Source organism: Sugiyamaella lignohabitans, chromosome A (genome assembly GCF_001640025.1).
Source record: "Sugiyamaella lignohabitans strain CBS 10342 chromosome A, complete sequence".
Classification (NCBI taxonomy): domain Eukaryota; kingdom Fungi; phylum Ascomycota; class Dipodascomycetes; order Dipodascales; family Trichomonascaceae; genus Sugiyamaella; species Sugiyamaella lignohabitans.
Window position 1 is genome coordinate 2,395,992 of NC_031672.1, and position 22,528 is coordinate 2,418,519.

Below are 22,528 nucleotides of genomic sequence, written 5' to 3' on the forward strand. Positions count from 1 at the left end.
GGCCGCACACGTGACCGATTTGTAATAGATGGGTAAAATTGTACGGAGAAACAGATGCCGAATGGGGATACGGCCGACGCAGAGTACGATAATAAAGTGAAAAACAGAGAGGGCCCTGGACTTTGTCTGTGTGCAGAATACATATATATATTAGATATATCCCGTTGTGATCTGGTCAGATTGGTTGTTCACGCTAACGTTTAACAGTTTTGCTTCTCTTTACAAAGTCAATTGTAAAGAATTAAGTGAAATAAATACGATAAAAGGCGTTTTTTTTTGGTGAACAGTTGTTATTTGGTCGGCTCGTTTATAACTGGATAGAATCTTTGTTTGGCTTGTTCTCCGCTTGTCAAAATATCTCCATTGAATTTTCTTACTAGGGCTAATACATTAGCCCGATTCAGTTCTGTTTATCGTCAATTGTCTACAATGGCTCCTTCAGTATCGAATGCTGAACACTTCAATTACTTGGTAATTGGCGGTGGTAGTGGTGGTGTTGCCTCTGCTCGTCGTGCTGCTAAGTATGGCGCCAAGGTCATGTTGATTGAAGGCAATCGTCTTGGTGGTACTTGTGTCAATGTTGGCTGTGTTCCTAAGAAAGTTATGTGGGCCGCTTCAGATCTGGCTAATAAGATTACTCATGCCAAGGGTTACGGATTCACTGCTGTTGACAAGGAATTCTCTAAGCAATTCGATTGGCATGGATTCAAGGCTAAGAGAGACGCCTATGTTGCTAGACTTAATGATATCTATGCCAACAATTTGACTAAAGAAGGTGTTAAATATGTGTTTGGATGGGCCAAATTCGCTGATGCTAAGACTGTCGAGGTCAGTCTTCGTGAAGGTGGTACTGCTTATTACACGGCGGACCATATTTTGGTTGCTGCTGGTGGTCATCCTAAGGTTCCTGATGGAATCAAGAATGCCGATTTGGGTATTACTTCTGATGGATTCTTTGAATTAGAACAGCAACCTAAAGACGTGGCTATTGTGGGTGCTGGATATATTGGAGTTGAATTGGCTGGTGTTTTCAACGGTCTTGGTACCAATACTCATTTGTTGATTAGAGGTGAGACTGTTCTTCGAGCTTTTGATCCCATGATCCAAAACGCTGTTACTGATAACTATGTCAAGCATGGCGTTCATGTTCATAAGTTGTTCAAGTTCGATCCTGACACCGCTATTGAGAAGACTGCTAATGGAAGAATCAAGTTCACTTTCACCGATAAGGACTCTCCTAATGGACAGACCATTGAAGTCGACCAGATTATCTGGACCATTGGCCGTGCTCCTCTTAGTGACACTTTGAATGTCGAGGTTCCCGGACTCAAGCTCGATAATAAGGGTAAACTCGAGTGTGACGAGTACCAGAACACCAATGTGCCCAATATCTACTCTCTTGGTGATATTGCTTCACATGCTGTTGAGTTGACTCCTGTAGCCATTGCTGCTGGCCGTCGTCTTTCGAACCGTCTTTTCGGTCCCGAGAAGTTTGCTAAGGACAAACTCGACTACACCAATATTCCCTCTGTTGTGTTTGCACACCCTGAGGCCGGTGCTATTGGACTCACCGAACCCCAGGCTCGCGAGACCTATGGTGACGAGAATGTTAAGGTCTACCAATCCAAGTTCGTGTCCATGTACTACGCACCTCTCGAAGCCGAACAAAAGGACTCCACAATCTACAAGATCGTTGTCGCCGGTCCCGAAGAAAAGGTCGTTGGTCTCCACATCATCGGCGACTCCTCGGCCGAGGTCCTCCAAGGCTTCGGTGTCGCTGTCAAGATGGGCGCTACTAAAGCCGACTTCGACAACTGTGTCGCCATCCACCCTACCTCTGCTGAGGAGCTCGTCACCATGACTTAGACTTTATACTCTTGAATATAACTACACACGTATCCTTGGGACCAGCCTCCGGCGGCTGGGGCTGCGCCCCAGACCCCCCGGCTCCTCTCGCTGCGCTCGAGTCGTTGCGTCGGGCCACTTGCAGCGTCTGGACCCGGTTGGTTTTGCGCTCCCGACTTCGAGTATCGAGCGAAGCGAGCAACGGGGTCTGGGGCAACGCCCCAGCCGCCGGAGGCAGGCCGGGGACCGGAAAAAGAGCGGTTGGACCCTAGTTCACCAGGAAAAAGAGGGAATTTGTGCACCAAAATTAAAAAGCCAGGGGTATGTCACGTGATGCGCGGCTGCAAGCATAGTATGGTGGGTATTTGATGTCGAAGATTGGCGGTGAAATTTGGAGAGGAGCAAGCTGATATCGACAGGTTGACGAGCGTGTTGAGGAGATATTTGAGGAGGAAATGGTATGTTTGGGTTGGGAAAGTAGTGGGCAGCGCGGAAGATCGGGTGCTGGCTGAGTGGGATTGTTACTAACTGTTTTGTAGGCCGACGTGTCGAAGTTACCACCAGATTTGAAGAGGTTGTTCGAGCCTCCCCCACCGGTGAAGTACCTGGAACCCCAGGATATTCCGCCAGAAAAGAGGTCTACTGTGAAGATTTCGGGGATAGCAGGATATTTGAGTCGCATGACGACAGATCACGAAAAAGATTACGTTCCAACTGATAATTGGCTGCAGATTGTCAAGAATAACCGACGGAAAAAGGCTGCTGAGAACGCAGTCAAGTTAAAAGAGGCGATTGCCAAATGGAATCCAGATGACGACCCTCAAGTTCGAGGAGATCCTTATAAAACACTGTTTCTTTCAAGATTGCATTACGACATTGTTGAAAAGGATCTGGAAGAAGTGTTCTCGCGGTACGGCATTTTAGAACGGATCCGTCTAGTACGAGATCAAGAAGGAAAATCCAGAGGGTATGCTTTCATTGTTTTTGAACGAGAAAGAGATATGAGGATAGCTCATAAAGAAAATTTAGGATTGACGTTGAAAGGACGACGTGTGGTGGTAGATGTCGAGAGAGGAAGGACTACTAAAGGATGGAAACCCAGGAAATTGGGTGGTGGAAGAGGTGGCAGAGGATACACTAAAGAAGAGCTTTTAAGGAGAAGAAGTGCACTCAGCCGGCCACTTGGAGATGCTCCTAGTAACGGCAGAGACAGGAATCGTGATTCCAGAGGAGGTCGACCTGACAGAGGGCCCGACAGAGGCCATGACCGAGGTTCGTATCATGATCGAGACGGGCCGCCACCACGAAACGGGTCCGCTTCCTGGGACAAGAGAGCTGCCGAACGAGAATACCGCGATCGCGAACGTGCTGCTGCCAGAAACGATTTCAGAGGAAACGACCGTTACCGCGACCGAGACAGGCCACGAGACCGCGACCCGGCCAGATACTACGACCGCCGCGAACCACCACCACCGCCACCGCATCGCGACCACAGACCGTACCGCGAACGGAGCCCTCCTCGCCATTATTAGTGTTTTCTCTCCTGTAGCATATGTGTATATTTAATAATCCAGTGACGTGTTTCTGGGGTGTGGTCTGCCTCCGGCGGCTGGGGCTCTGCCCCAGACCCCGTGGCTCCTCTCGCTGCGCTCGAGTCGGTAGCGTATCGGTGAGGCAGCGAGGTGGAAGGGGGGATTAGATTAGCTTTTTAAAGGATGGGAGGGGTTGTTATCGTGCAGATGATAAGATTATGCGATGCATTGCCGATCGACCTTGGACCCTGGAAGCCCGACTCGAGCGAAGCGAGAGGAGCAGCGGGGTCTGGGGTGGAGTCTCAGCCGCCGGAAGCTGTGACCCTTCTGCGGCTCCTAGTCATCTGGTGATAGTTTTCAGAACAACACCGTCCGACTTAATAGAACCCGAGCCTCGAGAACCGATGTTCAGTGCATTGTTTTAATGGATATTCTGATTAATGTGAATTTTTTTCAGGACCGAGTGTATTATAGAGCCGGGGACGACGACGCAACGACTCGAGCGCAGCGAGAGGAGCAACGGGGTCTGGGGCAGAGCCCCAGCCGCCGGAGGCAGCAGACTCGGTCGGGCGTTTTGTTACTAAAATGAAAAGTTATGAAGAAGAAAAATTCTCAATAAAGAACGAAGACTAAAGGCCATCGAGAGACTGCATTCTGAGACAGGTGTGGTACAGGCATCTGAAACAGGAACAACGGGCGGATGATACAACGAGCATGTCGGAGTCGGAACCGTTGTATTTGCCGGTTCCTCAACAGAAAGAAATGCAAATGCATACAGCGAGTGGACCGCATACCGCATGGTTTGACAACCTCGACTCGCAGCTGTCGCTAATCGCCGTTAAAGTCCGCCATGAACTGGGCTCAGGATTTCCCTGCAGACCATATGTATTGGTTCTCTTTCGTCGGTTAAATCATTTTCCACAGGACCAGCATTGCATGGCATCACCAGCCACGTTCTTTTGCTGTTGAATCGTGGGTTTTATGTAGTGAGTCTGACGAATAATGTCTTAGGTTCGCAATTGGCTATGACTATCGGTCGTGGAAGGTCTGTGGCTTGTCTGTGGCTTGATCGTGGCACGCCTGTGACATGCTTATGTCTCGTTTATGGCGCTTGATTTTGTCATCGTCCAAGTACATCAGTTTTTGTAACCTTCAGGGTACCTCTATCAAGTTCACCACAGCCGGATAAAACCCAGAAAGGAAAATAACGAGGTGTGACCCCCGCAGAAAATCAGTGAATTGGCAGCCACGTGCGTTAATTCTCGAATGGCCATTAACTATCGTCTTGCACTTGACCCCACGGCTCAATTACAGTATAGGATTAACATTCGGTTTAACAACAAAATTTTTTTCCTCATTGCTTTTTAAACGTGCCAAAACCAGGCCCTTTTAGGCAGGTATGTAGGTTCGCTGCATATGAAGAAGCTTGTGAACTGCACGACGTTCGACTATCATTTCAACGTCACCCAGTTGCTTTTTATGCACCTATATTTGATGCGGACCCGTATCCGACGTAATGGATACCCCAACCGTTTGAAGATCTTTTGGCTGGACATGATGAAGATCCACGAGTTTATTCATGAGAGATACTTTTTTTTATGATAGATTATTATCTTAATCTCCGTCCCACGTGTGATGCGATTGATACTTCATTTGATATAGCCATATGACTCCGCATCTAGACAAGATACCATATTCTGATCTCCGTGAATCAGATAAATAGATAAATATCAGCCAGAATGTCGTCAGGTTGGTTTTTTCTTTTCGGTGACAAGACTGCAAATACAGACAGACCGTTGAAAAAATAAAATGTTAGTTTCAGCTTTGGTTAGTGGCCTTGTTGGCGCTTCGGTCGTCAACGCCCAATTGGGAAGCACTTCTGCTCAAAAGCCATTTTCTCAAGAGATCCAAGATGGATACAATCCTTTAAAACACTTTGGTGGTTTGGGTCCTTACACCAACAGACAATCTTATGGTATTGAAAGAGAGACTCCTGAACAATGTGAGGTTGATCAAGTGTTCCTTCTTATGAGACACGGTGAGAGATACCCTGACAGTTTCACTGCTGCTCCTATGCTCAGCTCTCTTCAAAAGATCCAAAACTCTGTCAAGACTCCTAAGGGATCTCTTGCTTTCCTCAATGACTGGGACAACTTCCTTTCTGATCCCAATCTTTTCTCTCAAGAGAGTTTCTCCGGACCTTACGCTGGCCATCTCAATGCTTACAACAGAGGTGTTGATTACAGAGCTCGTTACGACCATCTTTGGACTGGTGAACAAGTCCCTATTTTCACTTCTGGTTATGAGCGTGTTATTGACACCGCCAGAAAGTTCGGTGAGGGTTTCTTTGGATATAATTACTCTACTGCTGCAGCCATTAACATTATTCCTGAGACCCCCGACCAAGGTGCTAACAGTTTGACTCCTACCTGTTTCACCCCCACCAACAATGTTCCCAGCTGGATCAGTGTCACTGCTGAGAACTTGGCTCCTTTCAAGATCTTTGCTGCTGAAGCTGACCGTCTTAACGAGGAGAACCCCGGCCTCAACTTGACCAACGTTGATGTCTACAACCTCCTTCAATTCGCTCCTTTCGAGTTCAATGTTAGAAAGACCTCGCCATGGCTCGACGTTTTCACCAGAGACGCCTGGGAGACCTTTGGCTACGCCAACAACTTGTTGTACTACTACTACGCCGGTCCTGGTGTTAACACCACTGCTCCTATTGGCTCAGTCTATGCCAATGCCACTCTTGCCAAGATGAATGAGGGCCCTTCCACTGGTGGAAAGCTCTTCTTCAACTTTGTCCACGACACCAACATCACCCCTGTTTTGGCTGCTCTTGGTCTTATTATCCCCGACAAGGACCTTCCTACCACCTATGTCCAACACGACACCATCTACCAATGTTCCGAGTTCGTTCCTATGGGCGGTCACCTCCTTCTCGAGAGAATGACCTGTAACGCTACCAAGCAATACGACGCCGGAGTCTACGTCCGTACCATTGTCAACGAGGCTGTTCTTCCTCATGAAGACTGTCAAGACGGACCTGGTTTCTCCTGTTCTTTGCAGAACTACACTGCCAAGTTGCAAAGCACCCTCCCCGAGTACGCCACTGCCTGTGACGTTCCCGCCGAGTACCCCCAGACCCTCTCTTTCTTCTGGGACTACAACACCACCACCACCTTCAACTACCTCAAGGGTGACATCCCCTCTCAACTCGCTGGTACCACCTGGGACGAGAAGCCCGTTGGCACCAATTAGGTCCGTAAATTATTAGATAAAAAAATATATGCAGAGTTAGACGAATCGGTTCATGCATGCAACTTAAAATCCGCCACGCTAACCCCTCCGGGACGGGCGCCTAGACTTTCTTCGAAACCCAAACAGGAAATCCACATCACCGATAATCTGGAGCTGATTAGACTTTGTGTTCTGGGGGTCTGCCTCCGGCGGCTGGGGCGCTGCCCCAGACCCCGTTGTGCTCGCTTCGCGAGCGTGCGGGGACCGTCGACGCCCGACTCGAGCGAAGCGAGAGGAGCCACGGGGTCTGGGGCAGCGCCCCAGCCGCCGGAGGCCGTCCTCCGTCAGTCAACGTGCCCCGGTCCTAGCACGCTAGCCTTCTGGGGCCAGAACACATGGGTCCTGTGCAAGAAAAAAAATTTTGAGACTGCTGCGATATCGGCCTGAGTCCCCGATAATTACCGCAAGCAGATCTAATTAGACCCGGGTTCCTGTATATGGTGGCTGACAGCTATCCGCCCCCCACCAGTTGTGGGTAAGCGGGCTGCGTTGATCGGCCGAATACGTTGACCCCCAAACGGGTTCGCTTTGTTAGATGCTGCATGGTGCAACGTTACTTTTTTGTTCCATGTTGGAGTCCGAATTGGTTCACGTAAATCAGGAACGTGTTTTTGTCTCAGAATGAGTGCAAGAACGATGGACATGCGATGCCGCACAGCAGCCGTTGACGTCGTCGTTTCTCTAGAACTTGGCTAATCGGGTTCCGCATCCGCCATCGCTGCTTCGGATTTGGCTGTCCATCTTCACACGCGGTTGCAATGCTATTGCTATTATCGGTCGTGCATCAAAGATGTTCTGGACCCGTCGGTCTCTGCAGCATGTGGTGATATTCAGTGGATTTTCATGGCTTCTACAGCTCATGGAAATAGTTTTCTATGCCACGTGGTGGAATGAGTCGCTGATAGCATCTTTGGTCGTGTGAAGTATAACCAATTTGACCTTCAATTGATGTTCAATTGAATAGGTCCTCGGGTATAATTACTGTTTCTATAGCTGGAAATGGCTCTGTACTTACAATGGCTAAAAAGTGTGCCGAGATCTCGAGCATCAATGGTCCAGTGGTCCAGTGTTATGATACGGTGAAATTTAATATAAATAGTCGGTTAAATCCAATAGTTTGTAGTTGAAAATCCAGTCTAGAATACCAAGATCAATTCTAACTGGAAAAAAAAAAGTTCATATATAGTTGCAATGGTCAAGTCTACAATTGTCGCTGCTGGTCTTTTGGCCGGTGCCTCTGTTGCCAATGCTCAACTTGGTCCCCCAAGCGCTCAAAAGCAGTTCTCTCAAGAGTTCCAAGATGGTAACAGTGTTTTGAAACACTTTGGTGGTTGGGGTCCTTACTCTGACAGAACCTCTTACGGTATTGACCGTAACACTCCTTCCAACTGTGAGGTCGATCAAGTGTTCATGCTCATGAGACATGGTGAGAGATACCCTGATGCTTACATGGGTGGCCCAATGGTCGAGACTTACCAAAAGATCAAGTCTAATGTTAAGAACTTTGTTGGTTCTTTGTCATTCTTGAACACTTGGCAGACTACTTTGGATGATCCCAACATGTGGTCTCAAGAGACCTACTCTGGTCCTTACTCTGGTCTTGCCACTGGTTACAGAGTCGGTGTTGAATACCGTGATCGTTATGGTCACCTGTGGCACGGAAACCAAGTCCCTATTTTCACTTCTGGTTATGAGCGTGTCATTAACACTGCTAGAAGATTTGGTGAGGGTTTCTTCGGTTATAACTACACCGACGCCGCTTTCCTTAATATCATTCCCGAAGATGCTACTGAGGGTGCCAACTCTTTGACCCCTACTTGTTTCGCACCTGTTAACAGTGTTCCTAACTATGAGATTGTTTCCGAGGCCGAATTGGCCCCATTCCCTGCTTTCCAGGCTGCTGCAGACCGTCTGAATGCTGAGAACCCCGGTCTTAACGTCAACCTCACTGATGTTTACAACCTCATGTTGCACGCTCCTTTCGAGTTGAACGCTCGTTCTTCCAGCCCTTGGGTTGATGTTTTCACTCTTGACGAGTGGCAAAGTTTCAAGTACATGCAATCCTTGATGTACTACTACTTGGCAGGTCCTGGTTTGAACTCCACTGTTCCCGCCGGTGCTGTTTTCGCCAACGCTACTCTTACTGCTATGAATCAAGGTCCTGATCAGGCTGGTACCATGTTCTGGAACTTTGCTCACGACGGTAACATTACTCCTGTTCTTGCTGCTTTGGGTTTGTTGGTTCCTCCTTCCGACCTTCCTACTGATAGAATTGTTCACGACACTGTCTACTCTATGTCTGACATTGTCCCCATGGGTGCTCACTTGGTCCTTGAGAGAATGACCTGTACTGCTCCTACCGGTGCTAGCAACAGCACCAACAGCACCGGCTCTTTCAACAGCACTGATTCATCTTCTGACAACGAAGATGTTTTTGTCCGTGTTCTGCTTAACGAAGCTGTTCTTCCTTTCGAGGACTGTCAAAACGGACCTGGTTACTCTTGTCCTCTTACCAACTACACTGCCAAGCTTCAATCTACTCTTGTTGATTATGCTAAGGTCTGTCAAGTCCCCAAGGAGTACCCTCAATACCTTTCTTTCTTCTGGGACTACAACCAAACCAACTCTCTCAACTATCTCCAAGGCGAGATTGCTTCCCAATTAACTGATACCACCTGGGATGACAAGCCTGCTGCTTAAAAAAATGTTATATAGATAGCTACCACCTCGGTCTTAGCTCTTAGTACTTTGCTCCTCGTTCTTCTTTTTATTATTTTGTATAGTTTTTGGTTTTAATATACGGGTTTCTCTTAACTTTTTCTACCATGGCTACCGCTTCAAAAGGAGCACGATTCATCCTTTACGACATGCATATCACCTGCATATATATATTCTTCTCTTCTCTTATCTTATCTTAACGCAGACCTAATAAAACAGAAAAACTCAAAATTCGATTTAAGCTGGATTTCGGAACCTAATTTACGAAAAGTCGGTCCATCTGTCCAACCATGAGCTGTATTTTTGATTACAGACTCAATTTTTACAACAGTACAAACTGGTTTTTTTTAGTTCAATAGTCTCGGCCAAAATGGTGATGCGGCTTTCTTAATTACGTCTCGGAGGATCTGTAAGTGAACTCCGCCACCAACAAATACTTATTATATTATTCTTCAAAATATAGCATACTCAACTATGTTTACATATTTCCAGTCAGCAGCTGGAGCATTACTGCTTCATGCTGCTACTTCGACGTTTTTATATGGAAATGGCCGGGTCATGGGATGCTCGTCTATTCTATATAACAGTGCAGCAAACCCCAGTGTGTTTAATGTTCCAGTGATAGCTGGTATAGCATTGGCTACCTATGCTGTAAAGGCGTTTGCACCTCAGTATGTTCCTGATTATAGTGTCGTTAATGAATTGGCACCTTTTGGCCAGTATACAACGCTCATTGCAGGACTTTTCACTGGTATCGGTACTAAATGGGGTTCTGGATGTACATCAGGCCATATGCTATGTGGACTATCCAGATTATCAATCAGATCTCTAGTGGCCACTGCTACCTTTTCTTCAGTGGCTGCTTTAACTTCTTGGTATTTGCAGACAGCCCCAGCTGGATGTGGACAAGCTGGAACTATTGCTTGTCATACATTGTCTCATCCTTCAACTCAAGAAGTTTACACAGTAATCCCTCTTGTTTTATTCGAGATCTTGTTATCTTGGGGTATTCGTAATCATCTCGAGGTTAATAAATACTCGCAAACTTTAGTTTCAGTATTCTCGGGAACCTTATTTGGACTTGGGTTATTAATCTCGGGATTGGCTTCACCATCTAAAACCTTGGGCTTTTTAGCTCTCGTACCACCCAAGTTCGATCCGTCCCTTACCATGGTGATATTTTTCGGAATCGTGCCAAATTTGGTGGAGAATTTGATTAGAAAATACAAACTACCCGCAGGAGCCGCTGTCTCGAAAATGAATCTGCCTACTGCCACTGCTATACCTCCTAAATTCGTGCTAGGAGCAGCCTTGTTCGGCATTGGCTGGGGTCTATCGGGTATCTGTCCTGGTCCTGGAATTATTGCGTCATTTTTAAATGGTAGCCAAGGTTTGCTTTGGCTTGCAGGCTTTTTCGTTGCCTATAGCCTTGCACCATGAAGGTGATACAAGATGCGGGAAACACTAATCAAATCAAGGTTCTATCAACCGGTTTAGATTTGATTAGTTAGTGTGCACTCAATTTCGATAAGATTGTTTAATAGTGTAAGGCCGTTTAAAAGATGTATATATTACTCTTCAGCTCAAGAGAATGCTAAGGAACCCATTGTATTTTGTAAAAATACCTCAATCTCAATCTGAATCGTTAAGAGTCTTCTAAAAAATAATGGAGAAGAGCCATGAATTTCGGGGACTTAAGAGCTTGTTTGACGAGGTGGAGAATGAGCTCTCACAAGCAGATATCGATGCAACGATAAGATCGTTTGACAGTATAGATCTGTTTGAAGAAAAAAGTACTGATAGCAACAAGTTTTCATATACCAAGGCAGAAGAAAGAAAAGTGGTCAGCAAGTACGATAGACATTTACTACCATTCATATGCTTTATCTATTTCATAGCATGTTTGCAAAAGAATAATATTGGTAATGCCAACGCTGCTGGAATGAGCCAAGACCTTGATTTGTCGGACTCTCACTACGCCGATTTGCTGACGGCCTATTATGTGGCATATATTGTCATGCAATGGTCCATCTTCCTGTGGAAGGTATTGAATCCTCGGGTGTATATACCATGTGCCATCTTGTGCTGGAGTGTTATAGCCACTTCAATGACAGCAAGTCGTACATTTTCCCAGCTGTTTGCCCAGAGGTTCCTTCTAGGAGTGTTCCAAGCTTTTTTCAATCCTGGAATCTACTACTACCTCAGCTTCTTTTATTTCCGTCAAGAACAGGCTCGCAGAAATGCTATATTCATGTCATTCTTACCGCTGGCTGCTGCTGTGTCAGGATTAATTGCGTTTCTTGTCACACAATTTCCTCCCAAGAACTTTGTGCCATGGAGATTTATCTTTCTAATCGATGGGCTTCCTGGTACTCTAGGAGGACTCATAGCATTTTATGCGATAGCAGAGAGTGCGAACCGGGCTCATTTCCTGACACCACGGGAAAAGCTGATAGCTACTGCCCGAACTATTAAACAAGTTGGTAATGCCGACAGAGGAGGCAAGCGGATCAACTTTGGCGAGATATCTCAATCGTTTATTGATCTCAAAATATGGCTACCAACGTTGATAGCGTTCTGTCACAACGTAGCATCGAGTTCTCTGCCGCTCTTTATGCCATTAATCATCCAAGGATTCGGTTACAGCGAGCAGCTGGCTCAAGCCTTCACAGTCCCTCCATACATCATTTCCATCATAAGCATGTTAACGGTGTGCTGTATATCAGACAAGATTCGCAAACGAGGTGTGTTTGTCATTGGGTTCACATATCTCGCTGCTGTTGGATACATTCTTCTCGCCACGGTCAGGACGAGCCCAGTAGTCCGATATCTTGCCGTCTTCCTCGCATCTATTGGCATTTACACCTCCAACAGTGTGAACATGACATGGACCGGCGACAACCAAGGCTCAGACTCCAAAAAGGGCTTCAGCTACATCTTCCTTCATGTCATTGGCGAAATAGGAGTCATAATTGGCACGCGAATCTTCCCCCACTCGCAGGGCCCCTACTACACCCTCGGGTCCTGGATCTGTGCCGCCCTTCTCATCGTCTCGGGCACCCTGGCACTGGTATACCACCTCTACCTCGCGCGACTCAACTACAAACTCGACTGCCAGCACGGGCCCCTCGACACCGACGACGACAGCATCCACATCGCCAGCGACACCCACCACAAGTTCCGGTACCTGTTATAGGGGTCGGATGTGCCTCCGGCGGCTGGGGCTCTGCCCCAGACCCCGTGGCTCCTCTCGCTGCGCTCGAGTCGGGCTTCGGGGGTCCCTGCTGCACTCGTAAAGCGTACGTATTTTTTGCAATTGATAAACTATCATAATAGCACTTCACGATTCCCCAGCACTCGCGAAGCGAGCAACCAGGGTCTGGGGCGGAGCCCCAGCCGCCGGAGGCAGACGGCCAGTTAGAACTTCGATATTCCCAGTACTCGCGAAGCGAGCAACCCGGGTCTGGGGCGGAGCCCCAGCCGCCGGAGGCAGGTGGACAGGTAGCAACATGTTTTGTTATTATTAATAAACTACTCAACTATCATAAACATTTTATAACTTGGGTTGGCCATTGGAAAGCAGTTCGATGGCGGCAGCAGAGATGGCAGTCGTGCCACGCTCAACGACTCTAGTCTCGAAGATGACCTTGTTGCCCTCCTTCCAGCCGACGACCTTGAGGGTCTCGCCAGGGAAGACGTGACCGGTGAATCGGACCTTGATGTTCTTGAACACACCGAACTTCTCGACAAGGAGACGCGACGAGATACCCATAGTGGCCAAACCGTGCAGGATAGGTTGGGGGAAGTTGCCGACAGCAGCAAAGTCGGGGTCGATGTGAAGTGGGTTGAAGTCGCCAGACAGTCTGTAAATAGCAGCTTGGTCGACACTCGTCTTGTACGAGGCCTCGAAGTCGGGAGCTCTGGATGGTGGTTTGTTGGCAGCAGTGATTGGACCACGGTCCTCAGCCTTGGTCTTACCACCGAAACCACCGGATCCACGAATGAACACAGACGAGACATTGTAGAAAATAGCATCGCCGGTCTCCTTATCGCGGGAAACAGTCTCGGTGGTCACAATAGCAGCCTTGCCCTTGTCAATGACGTCGAGAACGTTCAACTCGGTCAACAAGGTGGTGGCAGGAGGAATGGGCCACTTCTTGATCTCGAGGAATTGTTCACCGTGGAGCAGCATCATAGGGTTGAAGTTAGGCACCAGGTCGTTAAGAGGAGCATGGACAGTGAACGAGGGAATAACACCAAACGATGGAACGGGTCCGAAATCGTCGTCTCCTTCATAAGTGTACTTGAGATCCTTGGCACCAGCTCCAACACCCAAATTGTAAAGAATAATCTTCTTGTCGTCGTACTCGTAGACACCAATATCCTTAGGAGCAGGAGAAGGTTCGGGGTCAAGAGACTCAGCTTCAGCAGCAAGTTCAAATAAACCAGCATTACTCTCAGAGGCATTCTCTGGGTAGGTAGCACGGCCGTCGTCAAAGTTAGTGATCTTTTCCCACTTAGCAGCAACAGACTCAATGGGCAAGCCATTTGAAACGTTGAAAGCATGACCACCAGTTCTCTGCCATCTGGTACGGGCAATCCAGCCAGCACCGGTCTCAAACAAATGACCAGTAACAGGGGCCTTATCAGAAGCCAACAAACCGACCAAAGGAGCAATATATTGAGGCTTGAATTGCTCCAGCATCTCCTCAGTGAAAACACTGGACGTCATATTCGTACCGGCAGTAGGAGCAATAGTGTTGACAAGAATATTGTACTTTTGACCCTCCAAAGCCAAAGCTCTCGAGAAACCGAGAATACCCAACTTAGCAGCAGCATAGTTGGATTGACCAAAGTTACCGTAGATACCAGAGGTACTGGCAGTGTTGATAACACGACCGTACTTTTGCTTCAACAGATATGGCCAAGCAGCCTTGGTGACGCTGTAAGTACCGAAAAGATGGACGTCTTGAATAATGTTCCATTCTTGATCGCTAATGTTGGCAAACGACTTGTCTCTAATGATACCAGCATTGTTGATAACAACATGAACAGCGCCAAAGGCATCAATAGCAGTCTTGACCACGGCAGGACCATCGGTAACAGAGTGTTTATCAGCAACGGCAATACCACCAGCAGCCTTGATCTCGTCAACAACAGCTTGAGGGTTACCCAAATCATTAACAACAACCTTAGCACCAAGTTTGGCCAAAAGAAGTGAGTAGGCTCTACCAATACCAGCACCACCACCAGTGACAATAACAACCTTGTCTTTAAATTCGACAGGCTCACCTTGAGCATTGGGAGGAAGCTTAGGAGACGACTCGGCAATAGCTAACAAATCCTTGGATCCATTAGGGAATTCAGAACCAGCTGAAAAGTCGTTAATCTCGTCCCATTTCTTAAGAACAGCCGAAGGGGTAAAGCTGTCGTCGCCCTTGAAAAGAGCACCCTTGGCACGTTGCCATCTGAGTTTGGTCACGGCACCAGCACCAACCTCGTAGATACCCCAGGTATCTTTAGTGTTTTCGTGAACCAAGTATCCAACAACAGGAACAACATATTCAGGCTTGAGCTTGTCCAAGACATCTGGAGGCAAAATGGTCTCAGTCATACGACTGGCTGCTATTGGGACAATGGCATTAGCAGTAATATTGTATTTAGCACCTTCTTTGGCCAAAGTCTCGGTAAAACCGACCAAAGCCAATTTAGCAGCTGAGTAATTGGTTTGTCCAAAATTACCATATAAACCAGCAGCAGAGGCAGTATTAATGATTCTACCGAACTTTTGCTTTCTCATATGGGGCCAAGCAGCTTTGGCCACCTTGTAAGAACCGTAAACATGCACCAATTGAACTAATTTGAAATCTTGATCTTTCATGTTCTTGAAAGAAACATCCCTTAGAATACCAGCATTGTTAATAACAATATGAACAGTGCCAAAAGCCTTAATAGCAGTCTCGACAATTTTATCACCAAACTCGACAGAATCGTAATTAGCAACTGCTTTACCACCGAGTTTAATAATCTCGTCGACTACACCATCAGCAACACGCTTTCCAGTGGCATCTCCATCAGTTTCTCCTTTCAAAGAACCACCCAAATCGTTAACAACTACTGAAGCACCTCTAGCTCCAAAGAAAAGAGCATAGGCCTTACCAAGACCACCACCGGCTCCAGTGATGACTACCACTTTATCGTCGAATCGCAATTCTTTGCCCATTGTGAAGATTATGTAAATGACAAAGACTGTACAACAACAATGACAGCAAAATAAAACTATAGAAAGAAATAAATGAAAATCAAAAAAAAAAACACTAAATCAAATGGTGGGGTAATGTCTCTTTATATGCCGACCGGTACATGCTTATGCTCGCTTGATTGATCCGATCGCAATAGCACCATCTCCTCGGCCCCTGGAATAATCCTGCCGATTCTCGGCCCTAGCCCTGTCCCACAACGGGCCCTGCTGCCGGCGTCAGTGTGGAGAAACGATGTGGGGCACCGGGGCACTGGCCGGTATATGCAGCCGCCAGCTTGCCTGACAGGCACACCTGACAGCCGGAACTGTGGCCCGAGACTGTCATCAACTCCATTGACGCTCGGGTAAATATTTACGTTCGCCAGACCATTCAACGGGCTGTCCATCCACAAAATCTCAACTCTGTATGCTGAATCAACACCTCCACCACCTTCCGATATAAACCTCACTTCACACCAACCGAGCCCGACTTCGCTCCCATCATTAATTTTCGGCCTCCACAGCCGGCTCGATATCGCCAGTCAAATCCTATTTCACATGCCGACAGCCTCGACAACGCAACTCCCGGCCCTCCACTTCCATTTCGCCCCAGCACGTACTCCAAGGCGAATATTCCTCGTCGCTCCGACACCACTCCTGCTGTCCCTGCCCATCCATGCCCACTCTACCCTCGTGCCGAGGTCCACGCCCTCCCTACAGGCCGCCCGATCACCCGACTCCGAACATGCTTCGTCAGCGCGCGCGGCTACACTTTCGCCCGACCCACACCTCTGGCAAAGACAACTGCCGCCGCTACTCACGTGATCCCCACACCCGGACTCGAGTGCACAGGGACATGCCTCCGGCGGCTGGGGCTGCGCCCCAGACCCCGCGGCTCCTCTCGCTGCGCTCGAGTCGGGCGTGGGGAGAGGGCCGATGTTCGGAGGGTGGGCAGGGGCTGGGGGGTGGCCGAGAAGGTTCCGATGCACGGTGCAGGTCACGATATAAAAGAAAAGCCGGGGTACTGAGGAAGCGGGGAGAGTGTGAAAGTGAAGTTATTTATTCGTCGGTTCCTAGGTTCAATTAAACTCGCGGTTATAGTGTGTCATTTTTTGGTTGCACGACTGCTGAATCACGGAATTTCGAAGTGTTTTTGTGCTATTTTTCAGCTCGTTAGTCTGCTCTGGCGGGGGTTTTCTGTTTAGATTTGATAGAGAATCTACCGTTTGTCACTGTTTAAAGTGGTTTGTAATTATCAGCTGGATCCATAGGATTTGAAACTAGGTTCTATCGCTGTCTGGTTAGACTGTTCTCTCGGTTTCCATATCATTTGAACCTCCCTTCTATCGGTGTTTGAAGTGTTTGGTAATTGTCATCTGACTAGACTGGTATTCTATTGGTTCTATTATTCTGAATCTATTAACTACTGTTCATCTCAGTCTTGGTAGTATCTGCTGCTGTTGATACAGGATCGTTTATTTGAGTTGCGTTTCATACTCGCAACCTGCCCACTGTCTCCATAATGAGATCGTATATTGGCAGAAACTCATCGCTGACAAACCGGTCAATTGCTGGCCTTAAGTCCACTCGTGTGTCGCAAATGAGCCGCCCTTTATCCACCCTGTCCAAGTTCCCATATCCCACTCCGCAGGAAGAGACTGAGTATCTCAACTCACAGATCGAGGAGATCGAGAAATGGTGGGCTACCCCCAGATATAAGGACATCTGTCGTCCTTACGACGCTCGTAAAGTCGCTATTCACCGAGGAACTCTTCCTATTCAGTACCCTTCGTCGGTTCAGGCCGAAAAACTGTTTAATTTGTTCACGGAAAGAGCTAGAGAAGGAAAGCCTGTACATACAATTGGATCAGTAGATCCTGTTCAAATGACCCAGTCGGCTGCTAATCAGGAAGTTTTATATGTTTCGGGCTGGGCCTGTTCATCATTATTGACTACTACTCACGAGGTGTCGCCAGATTTTGGTGATTATCCTTATGACACGGTTCCTAACCAGGTGGAACGACTGTTCCGAGCTCAGCAATTACATGATAAGAAGGCCTGGCACGAGTGGATTGGTCTCAGTGCTGAACAGAAAGAGGCCCGTATTGCCGCTGGTAAGGGCCGTATAGATTACTTACGTCCTATCATTGCTGATGGTGATACAGGCCACGGTGGAACTGGGTCGGTCATGAAACTGGCTAAACTTTTTGCTGAGAGAGGAGCTGCTGCTGTTCATCTGGAGGATCAAATGCACGGTGGTAAAAAGTGTGGTCATTTGGCTGGTAAGATTATTGTACCCACCTCGACACATATTTCCAGACTGATTGCCACTAGAATGCAATGGGATATCATGGGTACTTCGAACTTGGTAATTGCTCGTACCGACTCGGAGTCGTCTACTTTATTGAGCAGTGCAGTTGATCCATCCGACCATGAATTCATTCTCGGAGTCACTGAACCTATTATTCCTCTGGCTGAAGCTATTCGTGATGCTGAACAGTCTGGAAAGACTGGTTCTGAAGTGGATGCTGTTGAGATTTCCTGGACCAAGAGCGTCAAATTAGTGACTTTTGACGAGGCAGTGACCGCCGAGCTGACTAAAGTGGGTAAATCTGATAAGATTGAGAGTTATCTCGAGCAAGCCAAGGGTAAATCCAACTTCAAAGCCCGACAAATTGCTCGTGACATTGTTGGCCACGAAGTGTTTTTCGACTGGGACGCTCCTAAGACCCGTGAAGGTTACTACGCAGTGAAGTCTGGTATGGACCCCGCTATCAAGCGATCCCTTGCATTTGCACCATACGCCGACCTTCTCTGGTTGGAGACCAAGACACCCAATCTCGAGCAAGCCAAGTCTTTTGCCGCCAAAATCCACGAAAAGTTCCCTGGAAAGTGGCTTGTGTACAACCTATCGCCCAGTTTCAACTGGAGCGCACAGGGATTCACCGACAAGGACTTGAAAGAGTTTGTATTCGAACTTGGCAAAGCCGGATTTGTTCTTCAACTGATTTCACTCGCTGGTCTGCACACCAACGCCCTAGCCACCTGGCAACTCTCACAAGCATTCAAAACCGACGGCATGAAAGCATACGTGGACCTCGTACAATCCAAAGAAAAAGAGTCTGGCTGCGACGTCCTGACCCACCAGAAATGGTCCGGCGCCGACTACGCCGAAAGCATCCAAACCTCTGTCGTCAGCGGCTCCTCCAGCACCTCCAGCACTGGCGAGGGCTCCACCGAAAGCCAGTTCTCTTAAAATATAACCGTTTTTTTCACTTCCAGGGGGGTCAATGCCTCCGGCGGCTGGGGCTCCGCCCCAGACCCCGTAGCTCCTGCTTCGCAGGAGATTCCTGGGACCGTCGACAGGCCGACTCGAGCGCAGCGAGAGGAGCCGGGGGGTCTGGGGCGCAGCCCCAGCCGCCGGAGGCAGGTTCCCATCCCCGGAACTGGACGCAGGGCCAGCGGTCCCTGCAGCGGGCATCGCACCCGGTATAGCGATCGGTCGCGATCGGCGAGCATGATCCCTGTTGCAGAGGGACCCGCCTTGAGTAGTAAGATATAAATAAACCTTGTTTCGCAATTTCCAGCTGGCTAGTTCATGTTAGGGGCGCAGCTGGTAGTTGTGTCTGCTGTTTTGTAGTAGAAGAAGAAGTTGCTTGTGGATTGATTTGGGTGTAGATATGTTTCGACGCCATCATAATAACGACAAGCCTGTTGCGAGTATGGGAGTTCATGAGGTTCCTGGACACCCTCCTGGACCACCACCTCCGATTAATAATAGCACCAGACCTCAGTCGAATCAGGATCAGAAGGTGTTTTCGGGAGGATCTGGAGATGCCGGATTGAGACCGCGATTTCTGAATATTTCAAGTGGCGAGACGGTTCATCAGCGTCTGTTTTTGACCCATGGTGGGGCAGGGCCTGCTAATACTCAGTTCGACGGTTCAATTCTTATTTATCACCATTTGAACAGCTTTCCAAGCCAAAGATTTCCAGTGTCGGATGGCATTTTTAAAGCCATTATCCATCTCGAACCTGGCTGGAATAGAGTCAGATTTGTTTATGAGGGTCCTGGGGCTACTGGCGGACAGGAAGTGTCGTCAGTTCTGGAACTGAATTATGTCCCTCTGTTACAGGACCCGCCAGTTCATTTCTGTATTGTTCTTGGTAAAGATAGTAAAGGAGAATTCGATTCTCCAAAGTACAAACGAGACAAAGAGGGTAATGGTTTAGACCTTCTGGTGAAAAAAGTCCGGTTGGCTGGGTATATGATGTCGTGTTTCACACATGAACAAATGAACCGTAATGGGTTTGGCCACAGATCGTTTAGACTTTATGAAGAGTTTTTGCCTGATACTTTATCAGTACGAGGTAAAGACTGTCGAACTACAGCCAAGATTCATATTGTCAGGTCAGAAAAGACTGTAGCTGAGATCCGTGACCCGAACCGAGCCCAGCAGAATCCCCATGGTAATGACACTGGTTCGCTGTTTGGAATTGCTCTTGATGCTTTAAAAGCACATGGAGGACCATTTGATTCGGGTCATCCTGTACACGCAGCGGTTATTTTTGCCGATACTCATTGGGATCCTCAACAGAAACTGGTGCTGGGTCATGCTGCACTGGGTGGTGGATCGGGTGACATTCGACTGGCAATTTTCGGCAGTCACGCATGTCATTCATGGCCTAGCAGTATTGAAGAGATTGTTCCTGCGTTTATGGACGATACTCGAACCGATACTACTCAAGTTGCCAACGATTCCAACCAGTCTGGTACTTCGTGGGAAGCGTGTAATATTGGCCAGGGTGCGTTTATGCACGAGATAGGCCATCTTTTAGGGTGTCCTCACCAGCCATATGGAGTCATGTTACGAGATTATATCACCTGGAATCGGTCATTTATGACGCGAGAGGCATTTTGTGCCCGAACCAACAGTCCTGGACTGCATTTGGCACTGCCTAAAGATGAATGTGGATGGCATCGATTGGATGCTCTACGATTTAGATTTCATCCTGGATTTAGAAACCCTGATGAGGAACCAGTTCGCCAGGCGTCTAAACCCAATGTGTATCCCGTTGAAATGGGTTCGTTTGCCAGATCCGACAGTGGTATTTACCTTGTCGAGATCCATGTAGACGGACAATGTCGCGGACACCTCGAGTTTCCCGACCGGCCTCAAACCGAAGTATATCTTCTAGAAAGCGAGTTGCGAAGCCATATTCCTGAAAAGTATCGATCCAGCGATAAGAAAATTAAGCTGGAGATTCTCAGTGTCGGCGAACAGCAAGTTACTATTGAAGAGTTTGGCCAAACCAGTCGTACAGTAGTGATTCCCGGACTGCAATCACCAGGATTGCTGTCGAATAAGCTCGGTGGAGGCAGTGGTGACGAAACCGTCACGCTCTTCCCACCCGGAGGACAAGCTCAAATCCGAGCCATTCGCGTGTTTGCCGGCCGAGCACTCGACGGAATCGAGCTATTCTTTTTCGACGGGTCTTCAACCCTCTTTGGCAAACAAGGCGGTAAACCGAACGACTTCCCTCTCGAAGCAGGCGAAACCCTCGTCGGACTCATGGTCCGAACCGGAGCATGGGTCGACGGAGCACAAATCATCACCTCCCATCGCCGCAGCCCTGTCTACGGCAACTCCACAGGCGGCGGAGTCCACGAGCTCATCGCACCCACTGGCTACCAACTGGCTGGCCTCTACGGTAACATCGGTGTAAGTACGGAAGGGGCACGATGCCTCCGGCGGCTGGGGCGCTGCCCCAGACCCCGTTGTGCTCGCTTCGCGAGCGGCTTGGACCGTGTTGGTCCGCCAAAAACCCGCTCTTCTGGCTCCCCGACGCCCGACTCGAGCGAAGCGAGAGGAGCAGCGGGGTCTGGGGCGGAGCCCCAGCCGCCGGAGGCACACTCCCCCCGGCAGAAACTAACAGCACCAGGCATGGACCATTTCCATCGGGATTGTGTACAATCGTATAAATTAGACTATTTACAGAAAATATACAGGCTATCGATCGAGACTGCGAGCGTGGGCCAGTTTCGAGCTGGTGCTGAATTTGGGCGCCTGGCGCTGTTTGAACAGGATGAAGAGCATGGCCGTGGTGAGTGCCGACAGCCCGTACCAGGTGACGATGTACTGGAAATGGGTGTTGCGGAACTCCACTTTAGGAGGCTTGCCAATAGGAATTCCTCGACGAACGAGAATCTCGGGGTACACTTCGCGACCGTCGTATGTCAGGTTCTCAAGTGCTTGGATATATACAGGTTGACTTCCGGTACTGGCAGCCATGTCGTCAATACTCATGAAGTAATAGTTGCCCTTCTCTGGCTCATCAGGTGGTGTGAAAAAATTCTTGGCAGGTTTTTGTCTCAACATACACTCAATAGTCTGCTCGCCCTGAACAAGTGATTCTGGTCGCGATGATTGTTCTTTAAATCTCTTGGCAATCCAGCCTCGGAATATCAGCAGTTTCGACCCATTCTTCCGTTCTAACGGAGTCAGAACATAGTATCCGTCTTCACCTTCATATAATCTAGGTGCCACGAGCATTTCCTGGTCGTGTCGGAACGTTCCAGTAACAGTGACTCTTCGGAAATCAAACTCTTTATCCGCAATACTCGGGTTCACCACTGGCGGCAGCGGCAGTGTTGGCAGAGCCAGACTGTTCTCGGCTCGTGCAATCAGATCCTGTTTCCATTTCAATCTCTTGACCTGCCATGTACCCAGACCAAACGAGATCACCGGCATCAAACACAATAACCCGAGAAAAACGTTATTTCGAGTCCCCCTGGTCTCCTGTTTCGTCTTCGACTTGATCGGCTTCCAATCCACAATTGACGTCTTCGCCCCGCGAACTGCACTCAAATGAACTCCCCTCCTACCAA

At 48.4% G+C, this 22,528-nt stretch overlaps 9 protein-coding genes across 9 annotated transcripts; 7 read left to right on the forward strand and 2 right to left on the reverse strand.

Moving 5' to 3' along the window:
- Window positions 1-429: 429 nt before the first annotated feature.
- On the forward strand, window positions 430-1,866 carry GLR1 (glutathione-disulfide reductase GLR1; the record flags this gene model as incomplete). Its single annotated transcript, XM_018882721.1, has 1 exon — window positions 430-1,866. One exon carries the CDS (start codon window positions 430-432, stop codon window positions 1,864-1,866), a length of 1,437 nt encoding a protein of 478 aa, XP_018734981.1.
- Window positions 1,867-2,525: 659 nt separating this feature from the next.
- SNP1 (Snp1p) lies at window positions 2,526-3,377 on the forward strand (the record flags this gene model as incomplete). The annotated part of the gene is made up of 1 exon (XM_018882722.1): window positions 2,526-3,377. One exon carries the CDS (start codon window positions 2,526-2,528, stop codon window positions 3,375-3,377), a length of 852 nt encoding a protein of 283 aa, XP_018734982.1.
- A 1,809-nt stretch (window positions 3,378-5,186) lies between these two features.
- PHO12 (acid phosphatase PHO12) lies at window positions 5,187-6,641 on the forward strand (the record flags this gene model as incomplete). Its single annotated transcript, XM_018882723.1, has 1 exon — window positions 5,187-6,641. The coding sequence occupies one exon, from the start codon at window positions 5,187-5,189 to the stop codon at window positions 6,639-6,641; it is 1,455 nt and encodes a 484-aa protein (XP_018734983.1).
- Window positions 6,642-7,871: 1,230 nt separating this feature from the next.
- Window positions 7,872-9,380, forward strand: PHO3 (acid phosphatase PHO3; the record flags this gene model as incomplete). Its single annotated transcript, XM_018882724.1, has 1 exon — window positions 7,872-9,380. The coding sequence occupies one exon, from the start codon at window positions 7,872-7,874 to the stop codon at window positions 9,378-9,380; it is 1,509 nt and encodes a 502-aa protein (XP_018734984.1).
- A 492-nt stretch (window positions 9,381-9,872) lies between these two features.
- AWJ20_764 (UPF0394 membrane protein) lies at window positions 9,873-10,838 on the forward strand (the record flags this gene model as incomplete). The annotated part of the gene is made up of 1 exon (XM_018882725.1): window positions 9,873-10,838. The coding sequence occupies one exon, from the start codon at window positions 9,873-9,875 to the stop codon at window positions 10,836-10,838; it is 966 nt and encodes a 321-aa protein (XP_018734985.1).
- Window positions 10,839-12,951: 2,113 nt separating this feature from the next.
- FOX2 (bifunctional hydroxyacyl-CoA dehydrogenase/enoyl-CoA hydratase FOX2) lies at window positions 12,952-15,621 on the reverse strand (the record flags this gene model as incomplete). Its single annotated transcript, XM_018882726.1, has 1 exon — window positions 12,952-15,621. One exon carries the CDS (start codon window positions 15,619-15,621, stop codon window positions 12,952-12,954), a length of 2,670 nt encoding a protein of 889 aa, XP_018734986.1.
- A 1,618-nt stretch (window positions 15,622-17,239) lies between these two features.
- On the forward strand, window positions 17,240-18,895 carry ICL2 (methylisocitrate lyase ICL2; the record flags this gene model as incomplete). The annotated part of the gene is made up of 1 exon (XM_018882727.1): window positions 17,240-18,895. The coding sequence occupies one exon, from the start codon at window positions 17,240-17,242 to the stop codon at window positions 18,893-18,895; it is 1,656 nt and encodes a 551-aa protein (XP_018734987.1).
- A 424-nt stretch (window positions 18,896-19,319) lies between these two features.
- On the forward strand, window positions 19,320-22,052 carry AWJ20_767 (putative metalloendopeptidase; the record flags this gene model as incomplete). Its single annotated transcript, XM_018882728.1, has 1 exon — window positions 19,320-22,052. One exon carries the CDS (start codon window positions 19,320-19,322, stop codon window positions 22,050-22,052), a length of 2,733 nt encoding a protein of 910 aa, XP_018734988.1.
- On the reverse strand, window positions 21,651-22,391 carry SHY1 (Shy1p; the record flags this gene model as incomplete). Its single annotated transcript, XM_018882729.1, has 1 exon — window positions 21,651-22,391. One exon carries the CDS (start codon window positions 22,389-22,391, stop codon window positions 21,651-21,653), a length of 741 nt encoding a protein of 246 aa, XP_018734989.1.
- Window positions 22,392-22,528: the final 137 nt, after the last annotated feature.